General features: G+C 38.4%; 1 protein-coding gene across 4 annotated transcripts in view; it reads right to left on the bottom strand.

Annotated features, from left to right (window-relative positions):
* Positions 1–26,388, bottom strand: part of CACNA2D1 (calcium voltage-gated channel auxiliary subunit alpha2delta 1) — a 3,475,830-nt gene that overhangs the window by 436,312 nt on the left and 3,013,130 nt on the right. For 2 of the 4 annotated variants that reach the window (XM_044088264.1, XM_044088266.1), the window contains 3 exons: positions 19,745–19,818; positions 14,885–14,905; positions 4,084–4,144 (listed from right to left, as the gene is read on the bottom strand). In XM_044088264.1, coding sequence (XP_043944199.1) covers positions 4,084–4,144; positions 14,885–14,905; positions 19,745–19,818 — 156 coding nt within the window. The remainder of the gene's footprint in view (positions 1–4,083; positions 4,145–14,884; positions 14,906–19,744; positions 19,819–26,388) is intronic. The other 2 variants (XM_044088265.1, XM_044088267.1) reach the window with 1 other exon arrangement.

Here is a 26,388-nt window from a genome sequence, read left to right as displayed (position 1 = left end):
TAAAACTGTACCTTATTAACTTTCTGTCTGTACTGTACTTTATTAACATGTTTTGTATTTACTGTATTTGCTCTACTAATCTTTGTGGAGCAAATACAGTAAATACAAAACACATATTAATAAAGTACAGTACATATTTGGTGTACTAATCTTTGTGTGCCTTCTGTGGAAGGTTGGGCTGGCAACTTGATACCGTAAAACTCCACTGCCAATCATGAGTGGACAGGTGATCCACTGTAGCGACCCCGAACTGGCAAAGGCTGGAAGAAGAAGAAGAAGCTGTACTAATCTTTGTGGAGCTTTTCTTCCCAGGCCTCTGCTGAAAATTGGATACATGACCAGTCGGACTTTCCCAGTAAATAAATGTAAAATAAATAAATAAATACAAATATTACAATTTGCTGACAAATTAACCATAATGGTTAAGTCTATTTTCTAAAGGGACAAAGGGAGAAAAGCACTCCCCCAAAAAGCAGTCCCCTCCACTGCATGTACATTAAAATGCTGTTAACAAAATAAGAAACAAGCTGAGATAAAAAATATATATATTAAAAAGCAAAATGGTGTCTAAATTAAGATTTTGTTAATTGTACCATTTAAATAAAATCTATAAAAATTGCTGGTCTTGTATTCATGCATCTTTCCCTCTCTGGATGTCTTATATTCTATAGCAGAAGTGCATAAAAGCTGATTTGATCTGTGTTACATACAATATCTACACCGACAGATGTAACAATCATCTACAGCTGTAAACAAAAGATGCCAGTGTTGGATTTGTATATCTGAATGTGTTATTGTAGCATTATACAGAGGTCACTAGGATACATCATCACATGTGGTAACATTAAATGCAACTGCAATAACTAGTATGACTCAGTGGTGTGATACTATAGCCTTCTCTTATATGAGTCCAAAGATATAAGCCCAAAGAACAGCACTGTTGTTTTATAAATATCACATATTTGGTATACTTAATCTCCTTTTTGGTGTACCAGAACAATATTTCATGGTATTTGGATACTGCAATCCATTTTACATGATTTAAATTTGCTATCATGCACACATGACTGTAAATTATGTACTTCTGAAGCTTGTATTTCCTTTACGATGATCCACCATAACTACTATTATTTTTATACACTGGGTATCAGGGTTTCAGAATTCACATCATTTATTACTATTTCAGACAAAAAGCACGCAAATGCACAAAGTATGAAGAATCTGCTATAAATCATCTTAGAAAAAATGCCATGCCCATGAGGAAAGTAAATCACTTCCAAGAAACAAATAATGAAGTGGTCTGTTATGTGTCTCTGTATATTCATGATGTTAGTGACACTAATGCTAAAGGTCAGAGTAAGCTAAGTTTTTCTTTTAATTGCAAGAGTCTTCCATAGCATACTAGACCCAAAAGATATGCTGCATTGGAGTGAAAAGATAGCAAAGTAAATGTGAGAGAATTTAGGAAGGGCCTCCACACATCCATAGTTTAATAATAATACTACCTGCTATCAAGGTAAGCCCACTGTACACTTTCAGGGGTGACGCAAGAGCAATATATGGTTAACTGGCTTGCTCATGGTCACACAGTATGCAAATTGAGGCTAGATGAATCAAACCCTATGCCATAGGAATGACAGCTCATTTTCTTAACCCTCTGCAACAAATTCCAGACTGCCAGTTTTCCATTAAGATTTGAGATATTTTGCTCCTTGTGTATTACAGGAACTTACAAATATGTACATAAAATACTAAAACACATGTAGTGCAGCACAGTCAGTGATCATAAAGGTCTTTCTTATTTCACTATATATATATATATATATGAAACACACAGTATTAGGACGCAAAAACTATACAGGGCTCCTCGCAGGCAGTCATTCTAAATGTTAATGTCATATAAGACATTACCTGAAGAGGTCTGTCCTTTTTTGAAGCTGAATCAAATACATTTATCAGCACACGAAAAACAAGCTCAAAACACCCTCCCAGTTAACACATGCATATTAGAGGCATCACAGGTAATGACAGGTAGTCACCACAGGACACACCACCGAGAATTAATTAACAAGAAGTGTATTCAGAAGGTAAGAACACTGACAGAGAGATGTTTTGATAGCATGACGCTTCATAGCACTGGTTAAAAAATTGAAATGTGAAACTTATATTTCAAACAACTTTTACTACGGTTAATGTTTCAAGGTCTGGTGTTCAGTACTGACCTTTAGATATGCTATGTAAAATCTGCAACTTTTTTATATCTCTGTATGTATTTCTTTCTTTTCAAATGCAAAAGATATCTATACATGCTGATATGCTATTATACTTTATTGCCACATGACTCAGATAGAGCTCAGTGCTGATTTCTGGCTATTCTGTGTGGAAATTAATGGGCATAATTTTGCCATCTCTCTGAATATTTATTCGGAGCATGACACTTTGTTTTAATATCCCTATTCTAAACTGTGCAAGCATATTGTCTGTGTCCTTGTTTAGTGATGTGGCTGCAAAATGTCTACAAGGAACAGTCCATTTAAATCTTTAACAACTATCACACATGTCCTTTTCCATCACTGCGCCTATGTTTTAATATGAAAGCAACCAATGTTACTGAAAGTAACACAGACACAGATACTTACCGACGTATATCAATTGAGGTATATGGGTCATATTACATGGTTTGGAACAGGACTACTAAATCTCCAGAACTTTTAAACAGAAATTGTTACCATTGCACTTTATGAAAGCTCGCTAATTGGGACACCTTTTCCTTAATACTCTGATTTATGAAATTCTACATCTTGGCTGTTGTCCATCATTTATACTGTTATTCCTAATCAGAGAATAAAGTTACTCCTTTAGGACAGCCAAGAAAGGACAATCACATTGGTCAGACTTAGAATGAGACTGGGAGTAGCATAAAAACCCTCTCTTGAATGGGACCAGCTATATGAAACCAGCTACAAACTGACATAAAAAATAGTGAAAATCTTCAAACATTCAAAAAAAAAAATGACAGGCAGCACATGCAAAATGAATAAAAGTACATTTGCTTGCTAGTTGGGAGTTTTATACTATCAGGAAATTATGTATAGGAATGTTTCCACCTGTATATTTTGTAAATATTTAATTAGAGTCAGTTTTAAAATAAGATTTGTTTTTCAGATGGCATTATAAATTGGATTATATATTAATTAATAATTAGTAATCCTGTTAAAAGAGTTTTACACAGGTCATGACTGAAAAGGATCAGCAGACAGCATGTCTACTGAGTTACTAAATTGTAAAATAAAATAAAATGGTGACAACCTAAAGGTACACAAGAAAAGTACTTGTATTCTGTGCAAATGTATACCAAAATGATGTGTGCAACAAAATGATGTATGCAACATTAATGAAATACTTAATGAGAAATCAAGATCTTTGTTATATTATTTGTAATATGTGAACAGCATCCCCAATAGAAAATAATTATTTTTTCATAAAAATAATCTGTTCTATATTTGCAATCATTTATCATGGATATGATACATATATCTGTTTAAATTACTCACATACATTAGTAAACATCTTCAGATATGTGGCACTACATTTTTTTTTCAAAAATGTATTTTGGCTGAAATGTTGCTGCACTTCTAAATGGACTTTCCTATGATATCTCACAAAATGACATACATATGAGTAAAATGCACATACACACACAGATTAATGCACATCATATGTGTGTGTGTGTGTGTGTGTGTGTGTGTGTGTGTGTGTGTGTGTGTTTGTATTTCTATACACACACGTGTAATATATTCATATATACACACACACCATGCACGAGCATACACACACACACACACACACACACACACACACACACACACACACACACACACATATACACACACATATGTGTGTGTGCAGTGCAAGTAAATAAGTTATTTCAGAAATATGAGAAAAGTAGTAGTAATTATAATCAATCAAGTTTATTCTCACAGTCAAAACTTTCCCTGCATACATGCTTTAATAGCTACAAATCTCTGCTGAGATTTATATCTGGGATGCTGTTTCATATCTGCAGTGTGGAATCCATCTTACCTCTGTGCTATTATTGTATATCCAGTTTCGTCAAATCTTTCAGGCTTCAGCGACTCCAAAACTATAAAAACAAGAATTCTGTTAGTTGAAAATCATTTTTGTTTCAGCTTTATGTTTAGTTTTGCTGTAATATACTGGTAAACTGAAAATTAAATCAGTGGTGTGCAAAAATTTTTTTTCCATGAAACAACATTAAATGAGCTATAACACTATGCTTCATAAAACCATTTAGGGCATCCTACACTGGTTTTATGTTGTTTCAATACAGAATTCAAAGATATGCTCTCTTGCATCAAACAGTATAAATGCAGAAATTAACACAGACTTTACTACAAAAATCCTAATATGAAAACCTAGCTTGTCTCATAACCATTATTGCCATATTTGTCTGAATGTAATAGCCCTTGGGGGTATGTAAATAAGATTGATCTAATAAACAGCTCTAAGCCTCTTTAAAAATGCAATATTAAATATATACTTTGCATGGGATTGCTTTGTATTCTGATAATAAATAAAGAGATGCAAAATGCTGAGCTCTAAAAGTGAAACTCACTCTGACTTAAGGCATTTTTCTTGTGTGAGTATTTGCATTAACAGAAAAAAAATGAGCATAAATGAAACTGACTCTATTGTTTAAGTTTTAATCTGAGTTGTTAAGAAGCATAGCCTATGCCAGTTCTACTAGAAAGGGATAAAATGCCAAGGTATATAGTTACCCAAGACACACACTTTATCTGATCACCTTCAGCCTGCTCTGCATTTAATATCTTATTGCAATTTGTATTTTTTCAGGCTATTAGCAAAGATCTACCATCATTATGTTGTTTATTTGGCTATTACAAAAAGGAAGTGGAACAGATATTTGAGAACAATATTATCAAAAACTGTTTTAATGAGACTGCTTGGTCAAACTTAGCTTTGCTGACCTTGCCATGAAAGAATGAATATATTCTTGGTTGGGCAACTTTGTAGGATATGTAGAACTCTTTGTGACCTTGGGCTTAGATCTGAAATCTAGGTTGGGGTTAGATTTAAGGTCTTGTTTTAGGATAAGATTAGGTTAAGATTAGGATTAAAGTTATGTTCAGGCTTAGGTTTATTGGTTGATGGGGATGTTATGCCTAGAAGGGGATTATATTGAAATGCTTAGAACTGCATTTGTAGTTGAGCTCTATGTTTTCTTTTTCTTTTGATCTATATATTATTTAAAGATTGGGTTTGACCATAGCACTTTTTGTTTATGTGGCCTCAAGGAATCTACAATCAGTGATGTGGTTGTCAGGGAAGTGTCAAAGATTCAAAACAGTATGCAAGTGGCTAGTAAAATAAAATAATAATGTTAATTAAAGGATGTTTCATCAAATACTTTGCTCTAATATTGCATACATCAAAAGGTCATTTGGATGAAAACATTAGTGTGCAGAATTTGCAGAATTTAGGGACTTAGGGTCAGAGCTGTCATCTATCTCAGACTTGAGTTTATTGCTTTTTTAGGGTTGTATTATTAGGTTTAAGTTTAGAGTAAGAGCTATGGTTAAACTTAAGACTTATTAAGTATTTTTCCTTTTGCTGGAGATGTCACAGGTTGAACACCTCAACAGAAATTGTCAGAAATGAGATGTATATTTAAGTTTCATGCATTTTAAACAAGTACTTTGTTTTTAGCGTTGGTGTTTGATGTATTTTGACTATGTGCTTCCTGATACTGTTTTCAATTACGTAGTCTTCACAGATATAGCCTGGTACCAGAGAAGATGGTCCCCCTATACAATGAAAACTAAAGTACAAATGCTTTTGCTGTAAAGAAGCACCACAGATCCCCATCCCCAATACATGCATAGACAAACACACCTTTGTTACTTTAAGTATATTAACTGTATGTGGGCCACCTCAAGAGTTAGGGGGTACTTAACTGTTATGTAAAACCAAAAACTCCTGTCTCTGACATTGCAGCAATTTAAACAAAGTATGCCTATGTTGTAAGGAAATGCTTGTGATAAAAGTAGTATTGGAAGAGATTGTTTAGATTATATGATATTCAAAAGCTTTCAGTGTGATATTGATGAACTGAGGTTACATATTTATATAGTTTTGGTTATATTGCTTGGTATAACCATTCAACAAGACCCATTTCTTCTTCAAAAAATGACTGAATATTACATCAAAATGTCAAATAATTCTATGAAATTCTTCCAAAGACAATTCAACTGCTGGTAGTTTCACTAAACAAAGCAACACACACAGTTCTACTTGCAAGTAATGAAAACACAACAGCAACATTTATCTACAAATAAATGACCTGCTGGACAGACTGCATCCACAACTTCAAACTGGAAACTTCAGGACACTAATGCCACCAGAACATAAACCATAGAACTTTCCAAACGCATACACACACAAGTGACTCTAGGTGGAGCAAGCTTGCAGCCCCAACTCCTAGAAAACAAGCAGGTTCCACATCATACATGAACCTGCAATGAAACACATTCAATAGCCTTAGCATTCAAGTAAACATACCTTTGCCTTTATATTAAACTACCGTCATTCTCTCTCATTCATGCAAAATGGGAAAAAGGGGTTGAGGATGGATGGAGGGATGGATTCTTTCTGTCACTCTAAGTCTCTGACTACTGGGTCAGCTCTATGGGGTGTGTGTCAATATGATAGTTACCAGAGGTGAATGACTTCCCGAAGGATACTATTATGCCTTTCTTGGAATTTAGTTTTACTCCATGGCTCTGACACCTGTTGTCTGTGTCAGCCCTTCCTGGAGAACATTTATGTTAGTGTGGGATAAAATGACATTGCCTAACTTGCAATCATCTGGAAATTTAGTCACCCAGAGACCATTGACATTGACCTTGACTTCAGAGAAGTAAATGCCAAAAAGGAGCGGTCCAAAGACTCATCCGTGGGGAATTCACTTGTGACTGGCCTCACTGTAGTGGTGGACTCCCCAATTCTAACTTCCTGAGTCCTGTCTGTGAGACAGTTGGCTATCCACTGGGTGACATACAGGTTTGTACCTAACCTCTTGAGGTTTTCAATAATGCCAAGGTGGGTATTGTGTCAAATGCCTTGGCCAGGTCAAGGTAAGCAAAGTGAATAATTTTTCCCTCAGCTTGCATTGGTGACCTTCTCAAAGACAAACCCACCCCCATAGACAACACAAAGAAAAAAAAACTAAGGGTAATGCTGCTCAATGCCAGAAGTCTAAACCTCAAGATGCATGCACCCGAGACTCTCCTCAGTATGCAGAATATCAATATTTGTGCAGTAACAGAAACCTGGTTTAAGGCTTTCAAGAGCACCCCAGCACTAGCAGGTTATACCTCATACCATGCTTTCCGACCCCAAAACTCAGACCGAACCACAAAAGGAGGGGAAGTATCCATATTTATCAAAGATACCCACACCTTCATGTTAGTGGCACTGCACGAAGCATCAGAGACCATCCATGTGCAACTAACAGTGGGCAAAACTGCCTTTCAGTTTGTAGCCTGCTACAGACCACCCTCCCAAACACAGGAACCTCACTCGGCTTTCCTGAGAACACTGGAGAATATGAAGGTCTCTCCAAACACTATTATATTGGGTGACTTCAACTACCCAAACATCGATTGGGAAAACTACTCAAGCCCAAACATCCTCATCCAATGGTTCCTAGAATTTATAAACTTAAATGCTATGGAACAACTGGTCACCACTCCCACAAGAGGGGAAAACATATTGGATCTGGTCATCACCAACATGGGGTCTCTATGTTCCACACCAGAGGTATAGCCCTCATTGGTAAGATCAGACCATAAACAAATCTCACTGGACATTCATATTCCGTCCCCACCCCTAGCCAAGGAAACCATGGTGAAGAACTTCTCAAAAGCAAACTTCACACTTCTCAAAACTGAGGTGGAATCCTTCAAAGCCCCTGGACCAGTGGAAAATATGGCCCAAAATGCAGAATCCTTTACAAAAGCATTCTATGGACACCTACAGGAATGCATGGAGCATGCTATCCCAAATAAAACCAAGCCTCACTCCTCCAAAGGCAGGAGACCTGTCTGGTGGACCCCAGCCATAAATAAGCTATACAACAGAAGGAGAAAGCTACTACATGACAGAGCAAAATCCCAAGAAAGGGAAGGCGTCACTGATCAGTACTAGCAAGAAACTACGATCTCTCATAAAATCATCTAAGGCGAGCTTTGAAAGAAAAATTGCACAAGACACTAAAGTTAATCACAATGCCTTCTTTAGTTATGTCAGAAACCTGGGAGGCAACTCCCAGATATGCTCTGAGTTAGTGCAAAATGACAAAAAATACACTGAACCCACAGACATTGCCAACATCCTGGCAGAAAGGTTCAGTGCAAACTTCTCCCCCCTTCCCCCCCAAAAGAGCAAATGTATATCCCAACAGAGTGTAGCCTTCCTGAGATCACAGAGCTGCCCTCTCCAAAGCAAAAAAACACAGGCTCAATGGGACCAGATGGTGTCCTGGGCTGTGTCTTACACAAGCTCCAAGAAGAACTAAACCATCATATAAAGTCACTGTTCAGTCTCAGCCTTACTTCAGGATATGTACCCAAGGAATGGCATACAGCAACAGTGGTCCCACTCCACAAAGGTGGTGCCACAACATACCCCGGAAACTTTTGCCCTATAAGCCTGACTAGCCTGGTCTGCAAAGCTATGGAGCATATCATCATGGATGTCATAAACAAAGACATTGGGAACCTCCAGACACTGGATCCTACCCAATTCGGCTTTGTTAAGGGCAAATCTTGCCTCTTGAACCTGGTTGACTTCTTTGAAATAGTTACCAAAGCCATAGATGAAGGGAAGGTAGTCCACACAGCCTACCTGGACCTCGCAAAAGCCTTCAACACAATACCCCACTCGGGCATCATAAATAAGCTCACCCGCTTAAATATCAACCCCTATGTCACAAGATGGGTTGCAAACTGGCTCAAGGATAGAACCCACATGGTCAGAATAGCAGGTGCCATGTCAGACTCTAAACCAGTTACAACTGGCATCCCACAAGGCTCAGTCCTGGGGCCTCTCTTGTTCGGTATATATTTCTCCAAGGTACAGGCTAACACAGGTGGACTATGGCTGACCAAGTTCGCAGATGACTACAAGCTGGGTGCCATAATCGACTCTCCGGCTGACAAAAACATCCTCCAAAAGGGTCTCACAGAGACGGATAACTGGTGCCAGAGCCATGGCCTAAAGCTAAATGCCAAAAAGTGCATAGTCGTCCCCTTTGGGAAAAATAAAGTGCCCACAAATTACCACATAGGTGGTAATCCATTAAGTGCGGAAGAAGTAATTAGGGACTTGGGGACCCAAGTAGATAGCAATCTCTCCTTTGACAATCACATTGCCAAAGTGGTTAGAAAGACCTTCTATATAGCTCACCTTATCATGAAAGGGTTCACATCTAGATCAAGAGAGGTCATTGTGCCCCTCTACTCATCACTTATCAGGCCCATAATTGAGTACAATTCCCCGTTTGGGAAGTACCTTACCCGACATCTGCAGCAACTGGAAAGACCCCAAAAGTATCTCACCAAGAGGATCAAGAGGCTCAAACAGATGCCCTATGACCTGTTCCCTAGTGACAGAAGGAGGAGTTATATTTTATGGTATTTCCTGACAAAAGGTTGAGGGGGAGAAAGGGGTAAAGATGGAGCTGAATTTGTCAGCAAGTAGGTTTGCTATATCTTCCAACAGCAAGCCAGGGGCTGGTGCAAAGGCTGGTGGCTGCAGAGGTGCACCGGCAACTGGACACCTGTAGTGGGAACATGGACAATGGAGTGGGGAGTAGGGAGCTGCTTCACCAGTGGGCCCTAATCACTGGGCTCTTAGTGCAGCAAATGATGCTGAACTACCTATCTATAACAAACAAAGCTCCTCATTAGCACTCTTCAAGAAAAATCTTGACGATTGGATGGGAAATAGGAAATTCACCTCGGGGATCACCTCTGTGGCTCTGCTTGACAGTGGCATAGGAAAATAATTTTCTTGGGTGGCAAAAGCCAGGGTACCTTTTTGGCTGAGCTTGTATAGGTCCCAGGGCGGATAGCCTAATACCTACCTATGAACCTATGGGTTACTCAGGTGTGTAATGCTTAAGTATGTTGTACTCTGAGCTGACCTGGCAGTCAACCACGCCAGCAGCCCAACTACCTTTCTTAGTGTTACCACGTCTTTCTGTGTCTTTCCTCATATCTTGTGCATTGTCTAGTCTTAACACAACTTGTCTACTCTTTGTATTGTATCCATATATTCAAGCATGTACAATCCAGATATTTAATTGCATTAATGACTCTGACAGTGTCATCATTCTTGAATAAGAAGGACCTACACCCCATTGACCCTCCCCCATCTGTCTGTGTATATGCTGCATGTTTGACTACCTTTAACCCCCACCATCTGCCTGTGTATGTGGTCCATGTTTGTCTACCTGTACCTGCTCTTTTGTATGTATCTCACCTAAAGCCATTCCTCTATACCTTCCCCAACTTCTCTTCACTTATATTAATGAAAATATGGCTGTATCATCTTTAAAAAAACAAACTTTTTCCCCAAACTACCATCCATACCATATTAATTACATATGATTTTTTTCATTTTCTTCCAGTTGCTATACTTTGCTTTTCTACTTGTTTGCATTCCTATTTACCCCTTTTCCAGTTTATAAGAGGAAAAGTCATAGTATCTTCAGTGTGCTCGCTTGCAGTGGTGTTCCTGTTGATCACTCTGCATTGCTGTGCTCCCCTACCTGTCATTTTGTGCTTTCATTTGTCATTGTACATTGCAGAACTGCAAATGCCACTTGCTTAGTTTTATGACTGCATCTTGCATAAAAGCTATAGTTCATATGGGATTTTGCATACTGCATGTTGTCTTTTATTTCCTAACCATATTTAATATATTTACTATACTTTTTAATTATGGTTTTGGAGATTTACTCTATATAGATCAGCTGAAATGGACATTACTCCATCTGGCTATCGTGGTTAACAAACAAAAATAAATAGTAAGTAGATAAATCATTTAAATTTATTGTCTTCATGTTGCCTTCATCACTGGATTATGTAGCTTTATTTTCAGTTGATCACTTATCTTTGGCCAATATTTCTGTAGTCCTTTTGGCACTGATAGAAACTTGATTTATTGTTCATATTCTCTCTCATTCATGCAAAATGGAGAAAAGGGGTTGAGGATGGATGGAGGGATGGATTCTTTCTGTCACTCTATCTCATTCTCTCTCTCTCTCTCTCTCTCTCTACACACACATATAGACATGCAGAAAAAGCCAGAACCCTGATGCATGAGATAAAATAATATTGAAAAAATCCCAGTTTTACCAACTGATAAAGGAAAATCCAAGGCTTTTAAACATATATAAAAAACGAATAAAAATAAAATTCAAAAATACGATCAGGCATACTTTAAATATGTTAAAGAAAGAGTGTTTTGTAAGGTCATGTGCAGAGTTGGGGTTAGGGGCAGTGGCAAGTTTAGAGTTAGGTCAAACACACATGAGTATAGATGGATTGAGGGCTTGACATGGCTGGAGGCTGATTGACTTTAAACTTAATTATGAAAAGTAAATCAGTGCAGATGTCAATACCTTGCAGCAGGGATGTGAGGGCATCCTATATGATTAATTACATTTTGTCAAATCAATGCACAGTTATTTGAACCTAGAACATTTAAACCCTGAATAATGCAGAAGACCTTTCAGGTCTGCCATTCTGACCATCAAACAATCTGATAATAAACAGTAGAGTCCCTGTGTAAGGAGATTGCTCTCACAGAAAATAGCTTAGTCTTTCTTTAGTTGATTTGCAAGACTACTTTCATTCTACCTGGTGTGAAGAAATGGGACTTGATGGTATTAGCAATCTGACTGAGCACTATGGTCAGGAATTTTAAAGAATAAATTGTGATAATTTGCAAGTTCCTAAAGTTATACAGTACTATGCAATTGTTATCACAGTGTGATACTGCAACTCATATGCTGCCTTTTGCTAAAATGATAGGACTTACACCATGATCCACATTACTTTTGAGCCTGCCTTAATGTCGAATAAGAGCAAGCTGGACTCAGAATTCAATGAGTATTTTTAACTGGGTGTATTACAGTTGCGTGCGGCACATTTACTCGAGACACATTTCCCTGCTACCACTCTTTCATTTCAGCAAGTCCTCTAACTTCAAATAGCTCCTTCCCTGTAATGCTAACTATCCCTACCAGAACCCTGACCCTAACAATAAAAATTCCTACCCAGTGCTTAACTCTAAACTCTCCCATTCCTGACAAAACCTAAACTCCCCTTCCTCTTCCTATACCTAAATTCCTGAAAGCTCCCAAAACCCATATCCTTTGCACTCCCATTCTGGCTTGCTCTCTAAATCTAAAATCCCATTATCCCTTCCATTTAGGATTGCTCCCTAAACCTAATCTCCCTATCTCTGTGCCTAACCCTAAACCATGCACTACACTCCCTGTCCCCTTCTTTAAACCCAACATCCCACTCTCTGTTCCCTTTGTCCACTTATCTGCTCTGCAGCAATCAATTGCTTCCATTCATCTCCTAGGCTATGATCAGATGGTGGGACAACTGTGTGGATGAATTTACTTTTGTGTTCAAATGCAGGTGGTCAGTTTAGAGTACAACCATTCGAGTCCATGGCTGTGAATTCCTGGAATTTGAGTAGCTGGGCCTTGAGCAGCTGCAGGGATCCCTTTTAACTGCATTAAAGCAATCTGATGCTAAATGTACACAGAAATGTGTAATATTTATAAAGATGCATTGAGGCATAAGAGAAAAAATATTAACTTATTAGCCAAAGGTTTCTCTTAGATGTATTGGCTAAGAAAAAAAAGTATTCTTGTAACTTATTTAAACATGTTTCTGAATAATTAAACTGATTTTGCATAAAACAAGGAGCTTTTTTCATCTGCTCCATAACTTTATATGGTGATACCAGCACTAGCCTAGTTACCAGGGAACAGATATACATTTTAGAAATTTCATAACATTTTCATCCTTTTTTCAGTCATCATGTACAGCACATCATTCATACATTTATTCATTAATTCATTTACTCAGTCATACACTCTCTATTTACCTGCTTAATCCAATTCAGTGTTACTGCCTAAAAAGGTAGAATAATTAGTCCTCAGTGGAGCAACAGTCCATAGCATCCCATACATGCGCACACACACACACACACACACACACACACACACACACACACACACACACACACACACACACACATGCACACAAGCACATGCACATGTCACACACACACACACACACACACACACAAAACACACGTGCGGGAGCACACATGCGCACACACACACACACACACACACACGCACGGGCATACACTCACGCACACGCACATACAAGCACACACACATGCACACACACACACATATGCACACAAGCACATTCACATGTCACACACACACACACACACACAAAAACACACGTGCGGGAGCACACATTCGCACACACACACGCACGGGCATACACTCGCACACACGCACATACAAGCACACACACATGGACAAACACACAAACACACACACACACACACACACACATATATGCACACAGGCACATGCACATGTCTCACACACACACACACACACACACACACACACACACACACACACACACACAACACATGCGCGGGAGCGCACATGTGTGCACACACACACACACGCACGGGCATACACTCATGCACACGCACATACAAGCACACACACATGAACACACACACACACACACACACACACACACACACACACACACACACTCTCTCATTTACACCCATGAGCAGCTACTCAGCAGATCATGTACAACCCATCCTTTAGTTATGGAAGAGAGGAACTGAAGCACCTTGTGAATATCCAGCTGAACACAATATGGATATGAAGACTCTGCCCAAAAGACACACCAGCCAAGATTCGAAGTCGGAAGCCCAGAGTTTAGAGGCTGCACTACTAACTACTGTGCTGTTAGCACTCATTGAATATAAAAATGTTTCTACCTCAGTGGATATCAGATATTCCCTAAAATAGGCAAGTTCGGCAAACTGTCACCATCAATCAGTATCTGAAATAACCATACTATGACATGTGAATGTCATCGTAAATTCAACAGGTATTTCTAAGTAGCCTAAGTCAACAGATGGAACGCCTTAAAACATATTTTAAAACAGTGCTGGTGCAAGTCAATGTTTAGGGCAAATTCTCTGTAAATAAAAAACAAATTAAAATATGATTTGCTTTCTGCAACCACAGTAGATTTTGTTTTCTTTTGTATTTACTGACTGCTTGTTGAACAGAGAGAGCTTTTGCTAAAATCACTGGTACACTTTGTATGGACAAAAATATGGTTATTTTCATGTAATACCTTCTGTTCCTAAAGCTTCTGAGATAACATCAAGGGTGCAAACAACATAAGTTACTTTATCAACCACTATATCTGTCAAATAAATATTGATTTTGCTTTTAAATAAATGGCAACATAATTAACATATTACTAATTAAATAAATGATTAAATAATTAAACAAACAAATAAATAAATAATAGAAATAAAAAACAACAAAAAATGCACTTTGTATAACTGTGATATGTGTTCGTCAAAGAACTAAAATGGAAGGTAGAAAAGGATGAAGAAAACAGAGGTAAATTTCCAGCAGGAACAGTACACAAGAGTCAGTCCACAGAAAGGAAACTGTGCAATATTAGAAAATACTTGCCCTCTTTCAGTTTCTTTTTTGCTGTAGAATTCCATCAGAAAGAGAAAGCAGGAAGACAGAAAAAACAGGGTAAAGTGACAGGGGTTACAACAAATATTTTATTCGATGAGTGCCATGAATAAAAATATTGTGTATCAGCAAAGGTTAAGTTTTGCAAAACAGTAGTGTGGAAAGAAGACGAGTTTCCATGTAAAAATGAAAGTATGCATGCATGCCTCTATTTTACAGATGTGTTTTTATGTGCATGTTTGCATGCTTAACTGTTAATGCATATAAGTGCTTTATTTGGTCTCACCATTCCACATCACTTTTGAGCCACTTCCCTAATAGTTCCTTTCATTCCACTGGTTCTCCCTTCAACAGAGGATGTCAGGAGGAGAGAGTCAGGAAGTACAGTATCCTGTGGATAAGCGAACCATCTCCTCTTACCCAACAAGAATGGCTGAATGCCTATGAAGCAACTCAAGGCAGGTTTGCACTTCTGCAAACCTACAATGATTGTCTAGCCTAAAAGCTTTCCTTGGATGGACTTATGCTCTTGAGTACTTATACAGAGTGAGGAAGAGAACAATTCCACATCTTCCTCTGCAGGTAAGTCTATTGACCAAACTAAATGAACTCTCTCCCTACCAAAATGGACAAGCCAGTGTTGGCCACTTATGCCCATTACTCCTGGTCCAGCTCCAAGGCTGTTGACCATATCTGGGTTAACTCAGGTATAGCCATGACTTTATCCCTCTGCACCATAGAGCTGCCAATGAAGGAGCATATCATTGAGGATTTGCAATATATCTTAGAAATGACATCTGTAAACAAACAGGAGAAGGGCTGCCTTCATTTTACTACCTTGTGATTTCAGTGCATAATGCAATGTCACAGTGCAACATATTCTTTATTATTGAAAACAATTGCACTTAGAAATAATGTCAGTCCTTTTTGTATCACTGTGAAGACCTGGGAAGATAAGAACCAATAATAACAGTGGTATTGATTGGGCCTTAGAACAACTATTGGCTGTGTTCTACAATTCAACCTTAGTGCTTCCTCCGATGAAACAAATATACTATACTCATGAAGCAATGAAAACCAATCAAAAAGTCAACAAAGATTGCATTTTTCCAGCAGATTGCTTACCTTAATTACCTTAATTATACAGATCCTATTAGTTTGATTTATAGAATGATATAAATACTGTTAAGTACAGAATACAAATAACATGTCCACAAGTAATGGATATTCTCCTCTGTGGCAGCATTACTTGACTCAATGGGGTCTTTCAATGCAAGGATTAAAATACATCCATATTTTTTTAGTATGTTAAACAGTGGGTAAGGGTCAACATTGCTCTGTCATACAATAAGGCATCCAATGTGCAAAGTGACACAAGCTACAACATCACAAGACTTTTAGCACACATTTTTGAAACAAACAGGAGGTTTCTGCTATATTGCAGCATGTTATGAGTCTAAGAAAACTTGTGCTTTGGCTAGAGTGCAGGATGTTTGAAGAGTATGCAGTTACATTGAGTGACATCTACGAGTTACAAGTACCATAGCGTATGAGCCACCTGTGCCTAAAGCACAGAATTGCTGGGGTATGTGACCATGTGTACATTTATTTATTTTTAATGCGGCATTCACTGTTAGTCACATATAACAGAAGTGCAATTGTGCACTACCTCTCATCCTGCAGAAATTGAAAACAGGAACACAGGCCCTTGAAAAGTAAAGGCATCTAACCAAACATCTGAACAGCTAATTAGCATATAGTTTGAGCACCAAACAACATGTTCAAAAAACAGAGTGACACAATATTATAGAAAAATATAAGCACATTATCAAATTGAGAGTCTAAAATCTGTAGATTTTAATGAACTATTCTGCAAAATTCTAACACACAAGGTCATTTATTTTTGCTATTGTAAAAGGGAGATACAAGATGTGCCTTCTTTTTCTTTAAATTATTGGTCCCACTACTGCGTTGGTCATGTTGTGTGTGTTTTGTGTACTAGACAGCTTCAAAAATCATGTGTGATGACGGTAGTATTCAGAAAATTGCGTCAAGGGATAAATCATGGCTGAAACAACAGACATACCTCTAAAAACAAGAACATCATATCCAGGGGAAAATCAGGCCTCAAAATAGGAATCGTCCTCCAAAACAGGGACAGTTGATATGTCTAGTGCCATTGACAGGTGGTGTGACTGGATCCATTTCTGTAGGACAGGTGACTGCAATAATTAAACGATTCTACAGAGGCAAGGTTGCAGGGGCAGATGAAATATGGATGGAAATGCTAAGAAAGCTGCACATTGCATGGGTTTTGTGTTTAATATGCTTATTCAGTGTCAGATGAAAGACTGGGACACCGTCACTGGACTGACAAAATGAGATAGTAGTTCACATTTTCAGAGAAGTGGATATGATGTTATGTTACAATTAGAGTGGGATTGTACCCCTCAACATATTTGTGAAACTTAATCCAGGAAGCTGGAAAAATGGGTTTATCCAGTAATCCAGTCTCTAGATTAGGAGGAACAATATGGATTCCATTCTGCCTAGAGAACACTGAATCAACTCTGACCTGTACAAATACTACAGAGACATGAAAGTTTGCCCGTAATGCATACCTCTCAACTATCCAGATTTTTGCATAACATCCTGATTTTTATCTCATTTTTTAGTCTGTTCCGAATAAAGTTTGTGGTTTTCTGGCAAACCATTGAAATGTCTTGAAATAATAACAGGTATTTGAGTTTTAGACTTCACATTCTTCAGAAAATGTAAGTTAACATAAAAACTGTTATTCTAGCAACTTTTAAAGTTTATGAGCACAATATTTAAAATGTGACCCTACTTTTTGGCCTTTGTTACCCCTTTATCTTTGACTTGTCAAGATTTCTTGCATTAGGAAGTTGAGAGGTATACCATATTGTCTGTAGGTCTTTTTTGGACTTAAAGCAGTATATGACCATGTGCACCAAAATGACTTATGGGAAGTGTCATTGTTGTGGATTATTTTGTCCATTTATTTGAGGAATAAGATTTGTGTATGCATTTTTGACACAAAGCTGAATACATTCAAGTTGAGGGTAGATCTCTGTAAAAGTGTACCCTGCCCCCTCATTTTTGTGATTTTTCAAGGACAGGATATCAAGATATACACAAGTTCTAAAAAATATCCACTATTTGAAGATGTGAGCTGCATATTTGTTGTTTGCTGCTGATGATGTCCTCTTAGCCATACGTCTGAGCTCTACCCTGCAAAGGCACAGTTCAATATTAAGTGTGATATTTTTGGGATGTAAATCAGCACCTTCATATCAGAGATCATGGTTCACTCCTGGGAAAGAGTGGATAGCTTCATGCAGGTGAATGGTGAGCAGGGGCCTCAGGTAGTGGATTTTAAGTATCCTCAGGTGTTGTGTCCATGAGAAGGTAGAGGGTATCAGGAGACTGGTCGGCATAAGGGTGTTGTGAGAGCAGCACTGTAGGTGTTGTATCGGACTGTGGTGGCAAGCTGAGAACTGAGTCACAGGATGAAACACTCTCAGTCAAATGACAGTTGTGAGCTTTGAACAGTAAATGCAAGAAGGAGACTGCACATGCATGCAGCAGAAATAGGACTCCTTTGAAGGGTAGGGGGGCTCACTCTCTTTGTGTGAGAGTAAGGAACAGCATTCTGGTAAGACCATGGATTAGAGCAACTATTCTTCTGAGTTACTAAGTGTCAGTTGAAGAGGTTTGCTCACCTTGTGAGTTTGGTTTATTGCACTACCCATGGGGGGGAAGCCAAAAAATGACTACATGTTGAAGAGATTATATCTGTAAGCCTGCTTCGAATGCCTGTGGATATCATAAGCTGATCTGGAGACCGCTGCCACTGATCTAGACGTGTGGTCTAGTCTTGTCAGCTTAATACTACTGCTACCTAAACTTGGACAAACCATTAGAAGACTTGTGTAAGCAAGAAGAATTTTAAGCAGTGTATCTAATCCCTTGTTCAAATGTATTTATTTTAGTTACTTCACTGTTACTTGTGACAAGTGCACAGGAAGAAAAATAAAAAAATCTGTTTTTGAAACTTACTGTCCTAACTACAGATTTTTAATCATTCTGGTTGAAAGACTAACACTTTTACTCTGTGCTGGTTTTTATCCTAAAGATATCAACATGAATATTACATTTTGGGGCAGCAGATTGCATTCTGTAATGTTCAGCATTCCCCAACAGATACAGATGTCAGAAACACTGTACTTTGATGTTAAACAAAATATTTTGGCTAGTTAGTAGAACAAATGAGTTTTGCAGACAAGTAATCAGTTGGAAATATGCAATCCAAGGAATCAATAACACAATGCAGACAGCTCATCCTTTGTATACAATTAACTAAGTCCAAAATACTGCCCATAGAATTTAACCAAGAAAGCAAGCAGACCATAAAATATTTTTTCAATGTGCTTCACTAGTTGCTGGACAATACTAATTTAATCTTTTGCAATTATTAAAATAGATGTAAATATGCATGCAATACAATTTAATGAATTTTATGGAAAATGTAACAAGTAACACATTTTTATCATTACAGTAAAAGGGATGCAGCCAAGCAATGATTCTAAGAGTTCTTGCAAAGGGCATGTGGTACAAAGGGAGATAGTGAAGCATGCAGTACTTCTGCCAATGCATGCTTACATGACTTTTCTAGAATCATTGTCACAACTCTGGTTAGGCCATCTCTACATGATATTTGGTCTACTGCATGTCTCAGGGCACTAACATCAGGCAAGAGTTGTTCTATTTTTTTTCCTCTTCAAAAATGTTACAAAGTTGAGAAGAGAACTACTTCTATCTGATACTTACATCTAGCCTGTGTCATGTCATCTAGTTTGGCTTCGATGTAATTGAAACTGTAGGATGGCAATACCAGGGCCAAGCTGGAAAGACACAAGAAAAAAATAATTGCTGATACCTCTGATGTAGGAAAAAGTGCACGTTGTTTCAGAAAGAATGACATCATATTATTTTATATAGAACTGTCTTTATAGGCTTTTCAATTGCCTTGGCTGAAACAGTGGATGGATAAGTCAAAAACTGTTTATAATTTTCTCTTTGTTTCTTACACAGTTACAGGATTTGTCCTGCTGCTTAACCTATTTCCAACCATGTCATGGGTGACCTATCTACCCCAATATAAACTGGCAGTCCTACATGAACTCTAACATGCAGGCCCAGAGATTCCTGGACTTTGTAAATGCAAACACTTTGGACCAGTTAGTCCGTACACCCATTACTTGTGAAAAGATCTTCAACCTGGCTCTTACAAACATGGTGGAACAAAGCATCCTCTCTTGTGTAATGTCCTTGCTGGTCAGGATGGACCATACAACTGTCTCCTTTGAAGTAAAGGTAAAACCAGGGATACTGGTTAACCCTGCAACTTTTAGGAATTATTCTAGGGCAAACTTTCTACTACTAAATGACCCCACCCCAAATCCTGAGAATACCACTACTGCCTATGTGTAATCATTCACAGAAATCCAATCTAATCATATTAAAAGCTGCATAGAGACAGCCATGCCTATCTAGATTAAGTACACAATCAACTCAAAAAAGCAAGCCACCCCAGTGGAAAACCAACACAAGTAGGTAGTATAACATAAGGAAGAGATTCATGGCAAAAATTAGGAGGTGTAATGCCCAGCAAGACAAGAAAAAAAATCTAACATCTACCTAGAAAACCAACCCAGGTGGCTAATCAAGTCTATCAAGACCAAATTTAGGGGAAAATTCGCCTCTAAGGCCAAGGACAATCACAAGGCTTTCTTCAGCTATCTCCACAACCTCAAAGGCAATACACAGGAATGTGTCAAATTAATTGTAAATGTTACTACCTATACAGAGACATAGCAAACCTCTTGAATGACAAATGCAGCTCCAGCTTAACCCCCCCCCCCCCACACACACACACACATACATTCTCCCCATCCCCATAGGATGCCCTTCAGGAAATATCCACATCAATAATTCATCCAAATATCACTAAAAGGTAGGCACTCAAGGTGCTCTCCAAGACCAAGGACACTGCATCAGTGCGCTCCAATACTATCCCAGGATGACTCCCTAATAGCAACATTCATGAACTATTGGGCCTAGTTGAATCACTATGTAACTAAAGTCTCTTATCAAGTTTTGTGCCAAATGAATAGAGAACTGCAATAATTATCCCACTGAACAAGGTCAGGCCATCCACAGAACTAGGGAATTTCCAGCTCATAAGCCTGGCTAGCCTGACATGCAAAGTTATGAGAATATAATCATGGATACCCTAAGTGATGATATAGGTAACCTACAGGCACTGGACCCTTATCAGTGTGACTTTTTCAAGGCAGGTCTTGCATTCTCATCCTGGTGGACTTCTTTGAGAAAGTCAACAAAGCAAAGGATAAGGGCAAAATGTGCATATTGCCTACCTTGACCTAGCCAAGGCATATGACAGAATAGTCTACTCAGACACTGTAAAAAAGCTCTTTAAACTAGGAATAAACGCATACACCACCCACTGCATAGACAGCTTGCTTCCAGACAGGATCCCAGAAGTTGGAATAAGTGATTCTACCTTCTGAAAAAGGCCAGTTACTAGTGGGGTGCCTCAGGGTTCAGTGTTCAAGCCACTCCTGTCAACTTTTTTGAGGCCAAGGCTAGTGTCAAGGGCCTCTGGCTGACCAAGTTTTCAGATGATTGCAAACTGGGTGCAGTCATTGAATACTCCCAAGACACAAATATCTTTTGAGAAGGCCTGATGCAGCCTAATAACTGGTGTCAGAATCGTGGTCTAAAACTCATTGCCAAAAAAGTGCGATAAGTATCGTTCGGAAAGACAGTCACTCCAGCAAATACTACATTGAAAGTACACCCCAAAGAGTAGACTCTGTGCTCAGGCATCTGAGAATGTATGTGGACAGTGATTTGGTGATGCACCATCCTGGGTCTACTGTAGTGAGAAAATCATTCTGTGTTGCATAACGTACAGGCAGGAGTAAAGAATACATGTGTGGAAACAAGTCCTATTCAAAATGCCTCTGAGCCTTTTCCTTATATTCAGTCTCCTACAGGTTACTGAGAGACAATCTATGCATGGCATACAAAGCATCCTGTAATCCAGCCCTAAGGAACCTACTGCACCTCAGCAAAATAAATAGAATCAAGAACACCTGATCCAAGAACCTAAACCTTGCATGCAACATAAATAGGACATGTTAGGGGGACAGATGTGTGTTGCAGAGGCTGTCCCTTATCTGGAACAGGCTTCCCACCCATCTGAAGTAGAGTTCGTTTATGCACTTATTGAAGTGAAACTTGGATCATTGTATTGGAAACCATAAAGATATCCCTGGTCTAGCACCTATGCCTCTATCAGGGAAAAACAGTAAGCTTGTTAATGCTTGGCCACCCATGCCCAAGTTTATATACTCACACAAAACCTTTGGGAATCAATCTATATCAGCGTTTGTTGGGAAGTGTGGCTGGACTTAAAAAGGCATCAATAAGTCAAAAGCCTAGTATTCAATTATGAGACCATGATAAAATGATAGTATACTAAATATTACACAACAAAACTATCAGGACACACCACGAGAACACTGAATTCTTCAAAAAAATATATATAAATTATTTTATTCCAATCGATAAAACAAGAATGAATGAGCGCTTTCGCATGCGTCTTGCATGCTTCTCCAGTATACTAAATATGATAAAAACATAACAGAAATGCCACAAACTGAGTACATAAAAAAGTCTGTATGTATGAAGGAAATGAATGTGAATATATTGTCAAATTTCAAAACGAAGAACACTTCCTTTAATCCTTAGATGCCGGTATATAACAAAGTGATTATATGTATGCCCTTCTCACATTCCAGGATTAGCATAAAATTAGTACAATCAACATACCCTTTAAATGTTCATATCTGATTACACCCAAAGGATCTACAAATTGTTTTGTTTCCTTCTTTATATTCTATTAATCCTTCAACCTGTCACAGAACTTTAAAAATAAAGTTAAAAAAAGGAAATTGGTACTTATTCTAACTCATAGAAATTCACTGACAATAAGACATGTTTTGTGAACTATGCATAGTTCTTTGGTACATTATTTGCTAAGTAGGACACATGATATAATAAGTGGAAGTTTGCGTATAACATCAAAAGCCATGCCTGCCATAATCTTTCTAATATAACTCATACAGATATGATTCAGCACTTTTATACGAGGAGTTGTTGCGATTTTCCGATCTTTGCAATATATGCTTACTTTCACGTTTGACAAGGCACAATGCCCAAGATAGGTTCTGAGTTATGCAATTATATGTCTTCTTTACCAGTGAACAAACTAACATGGATTAAAGCTAGCATACCACCAGAAATAAATTAAACTACAGAAAAGAATTTTGATAGAATTTGAATCTATACTGATGTCTGAAACCTGCACTTACAGATAAAGAAATTATTTACTTATCAAAAATACCTCATCACTCTTCCACAAAAGCTCCTCATTTTTCAAGGAATCTCATTTTGCAAAAGAGAGGTTTAATAACTCAGTATAATACTGTGCATTCAGAGAAATATGGTTAATTCAGACATCTATTCCCATAAAAATATACAATCAGGCTTGGAATGAATGAATGAATAAATAAAGCCAGATTATTATAGCATACGACAGGATAACGTTAATAAAACTTTTTAGTTATACACCACTCATATTTTGACTCAAATATATTACAATAAACAAATACCACTGCGCTTGTACTTTTCTAGGGGTGATTTTCTGAAACTAAATATGGCATGCTGCAAGCAGCTGTTACTACCAAGGATGCAACTTTAGCCACAAAACAAAGGAAGCCTCGTTGTGGAGTTGTACTGTCAGCGAGCATAAGAAGATGTGACAGAAAGTTGTTTACCAAAATAGATTTTGTACATCCGTTAAAAAATAAATTAATTAAATCATGTATTGTACTCAGAATGCCAGTTCTATGTCTTTCCTTTTTAACCATCAATCAAGAAAAACAGGATACAGTACTTTTTTGTTTTATTGTGGTATATATTTAATGGGGCCTTAGGACTGTTACACTGCTGATATTTCCAACCACAGCATCAGTAAAGCTGCATTTGGCTTACCCTATGAGGGACTGATTTATAACTTCTCCGTAGTGCCCACTGGAAAAGTACAGGTGGATGATGGGAAATTCCTTGAGCATCAGTAGCCTAAAGCACTAGATGCTGATGAACACAATTTTAATTACAGTTTTCCATAGGACATCGCTGCTGCTATGACCCCTAAGTGTGTGACAACAGAGATTCCATTCTTTTGGGAGACTTGTCCCTTACTCAGGTTAGAGCAACCATGCAATCCCCTGCAAAAAAAAAAACATTATTCTGTGTTTTGGGCATTAGTAGTTGACATTTCTGATGCACATGACATTTTATAGTAGAAACACTAAGAAAAAGAAATATTTGACAAGCAATAATAAATATTCTAAGATCTAGATGGTTTGAAAGTTTTAAACCTATTTCAACCAGGTACACTATAGATATATATGCAAAGTACACCAATGACAATTGTTTTGCAGTGGCCTCACAATATTAACACATTTTCCGATTAACCTTGCCTGTAAATATTTTAGAACTTTCAAAATCTAGTTACAAATTGCATTAGGATGAGAGAAAGCTATGCTATACATCAAATAGTCTGATTTATATTCTTTTCTGAATATTCCATAAATGAAGAATATAATGTATCCCACATGGAATGGAATCTAGTCATTACCAACATGAGTGACCGGTGTTCCACACCTGAAGTCAATGCTTCATTAGTCCGATCCGACCATAAGCTAATTACCCTAGATATCCACATCCTTCCCCCGGCCCCCATTAAGGAAACCATGGTAAAAAATTTCTCCAAAGCCAACTTGGTGAACTTCATGACACCCATGCAGACGGACAATACAGTTATGACTACTGAATCCTATACATATACAATTGCACTTTATAAGCACTTACACGAGTGCATGGATTGTGCTATCCCAAACAGAACCAAGACACTATCCTCCAAAAAAAGGAAGCCAATATGGTGGTCCCCTGCCACAAACAAACTGTACAACAGAAGGAAGAAACTGTTGTAAAAGAGAATAAAATCCCATGAGTGGAGGAGCTCCCTGGTCAGCCTCAGTAAGAAGCTGCGATCCCTGATAAAATCCTCCAAAGCTAGTTACGACAACAAAATCGCCACTGATTCTAAAGACAACCACAAAGCATTCTATAGCTATGTCAAGAATCTCAATGGCAACACTCAGATCTGTGCTGAGTTACAGCATGATGGCACTAAATATACAGACCCAACTGATATTGCCAACATCCTGGCTGATAGGTTCAGTGCTAACTTTAACCCCTCTTACCTCCTAAAGAGTCCATCTCTATACCGGAAGAATGCAAAGTTCCTGTAATCACGACTGCACAGCTAAAAAACACACTCTCCAAAGCCAATAACACAGCATCCATGGGACCAGACAACATCCCAGGCTGCGTTCTACACTTACTACAGAACGAACTGGCACCCCACCTAAGTACCATGTTCAGTCTTAGCCTCACTTCAGGCTTTGTGCCCGCTGAATGGCGCACAGTGACGGTATTCCCATTCCACAAGGGGGGAGCCACTACGGACCCCGGGAACTACCGCCCCATTAGCCTGACGAGCCTGGTCTGCAAGGCCATGGAATGTATCATCATGGAACTTATAAACAAAGACACTGGTAATCTCCAAACTCTGGACCCAACCCAGTTCGGGTTTGCAAAAGGCAGATCATGTCTCCTTAACCTGATAGATTTCTTTGAATCAGTCACCAAAGCCGTAGACGAGGGTAAGGTAGTTTACACAGCCTATCTAGATCTTGCCCAGGCTTTCGACACCATCCCCCACTTTGGAAATATAGATAAACTCACTAAACTAGGTATAAATCCCTATGTCACAAGATGGGTTGCCAACTGGCTCACTGACAGAACCCACACTGTGAAAGTAGCAGCCCCCAAATCCGACTTCAGACCAGTGACAAGTGAAGTACCACAGGGTTCAGTCCTGGGTCCTCTCCTGTTTGGTATCTACTTCTCTGAAGTACAGGCTAACACAGAAGGTCTTTGGCTAATGAATTTCGCAGATGACTGCAAATTAGAAGCCATAATCGAAACTCCTAACAATGTGGACATCCTACAAAAGGGACTCACTGAGACAGATGCCTGGTGTCAAAGCCATGGCCTCAAGCTCAATGCCAAAAAGTGCATTGTCATCCCCTTTGGTAAAAACTCTGTACCCATCATGAACTACAACATAGCTGGTAGTATATTTAGCACCGAAAGTGTGATAAGAGACCTTGGGACACAGGTGGACAGTAGTCTCTCCTTTGATAATCACATCGCCACAGAAGTCAGGAAATCCTTCTATGTGGCACACCTCA

This window comes from Protopterus annectens, chromosome 11.part0 (assembly GCF_019279795.1).
Source record: "Protopterus annectens isolate FY-2018-M chromosome 11.part0, PAN1.0, whole genome shotgun sequence".
Lineage (NCBI taxonomy): Eukaryota > Metazoa > Chordata > Ceratodontiformes > Protopteridae > Protopterus > Protopterus annectens.
Note: the sequence above shows the minus strand (reverse complement) of the source record. Positions and strands in the feature narration are given on the sequence as shown.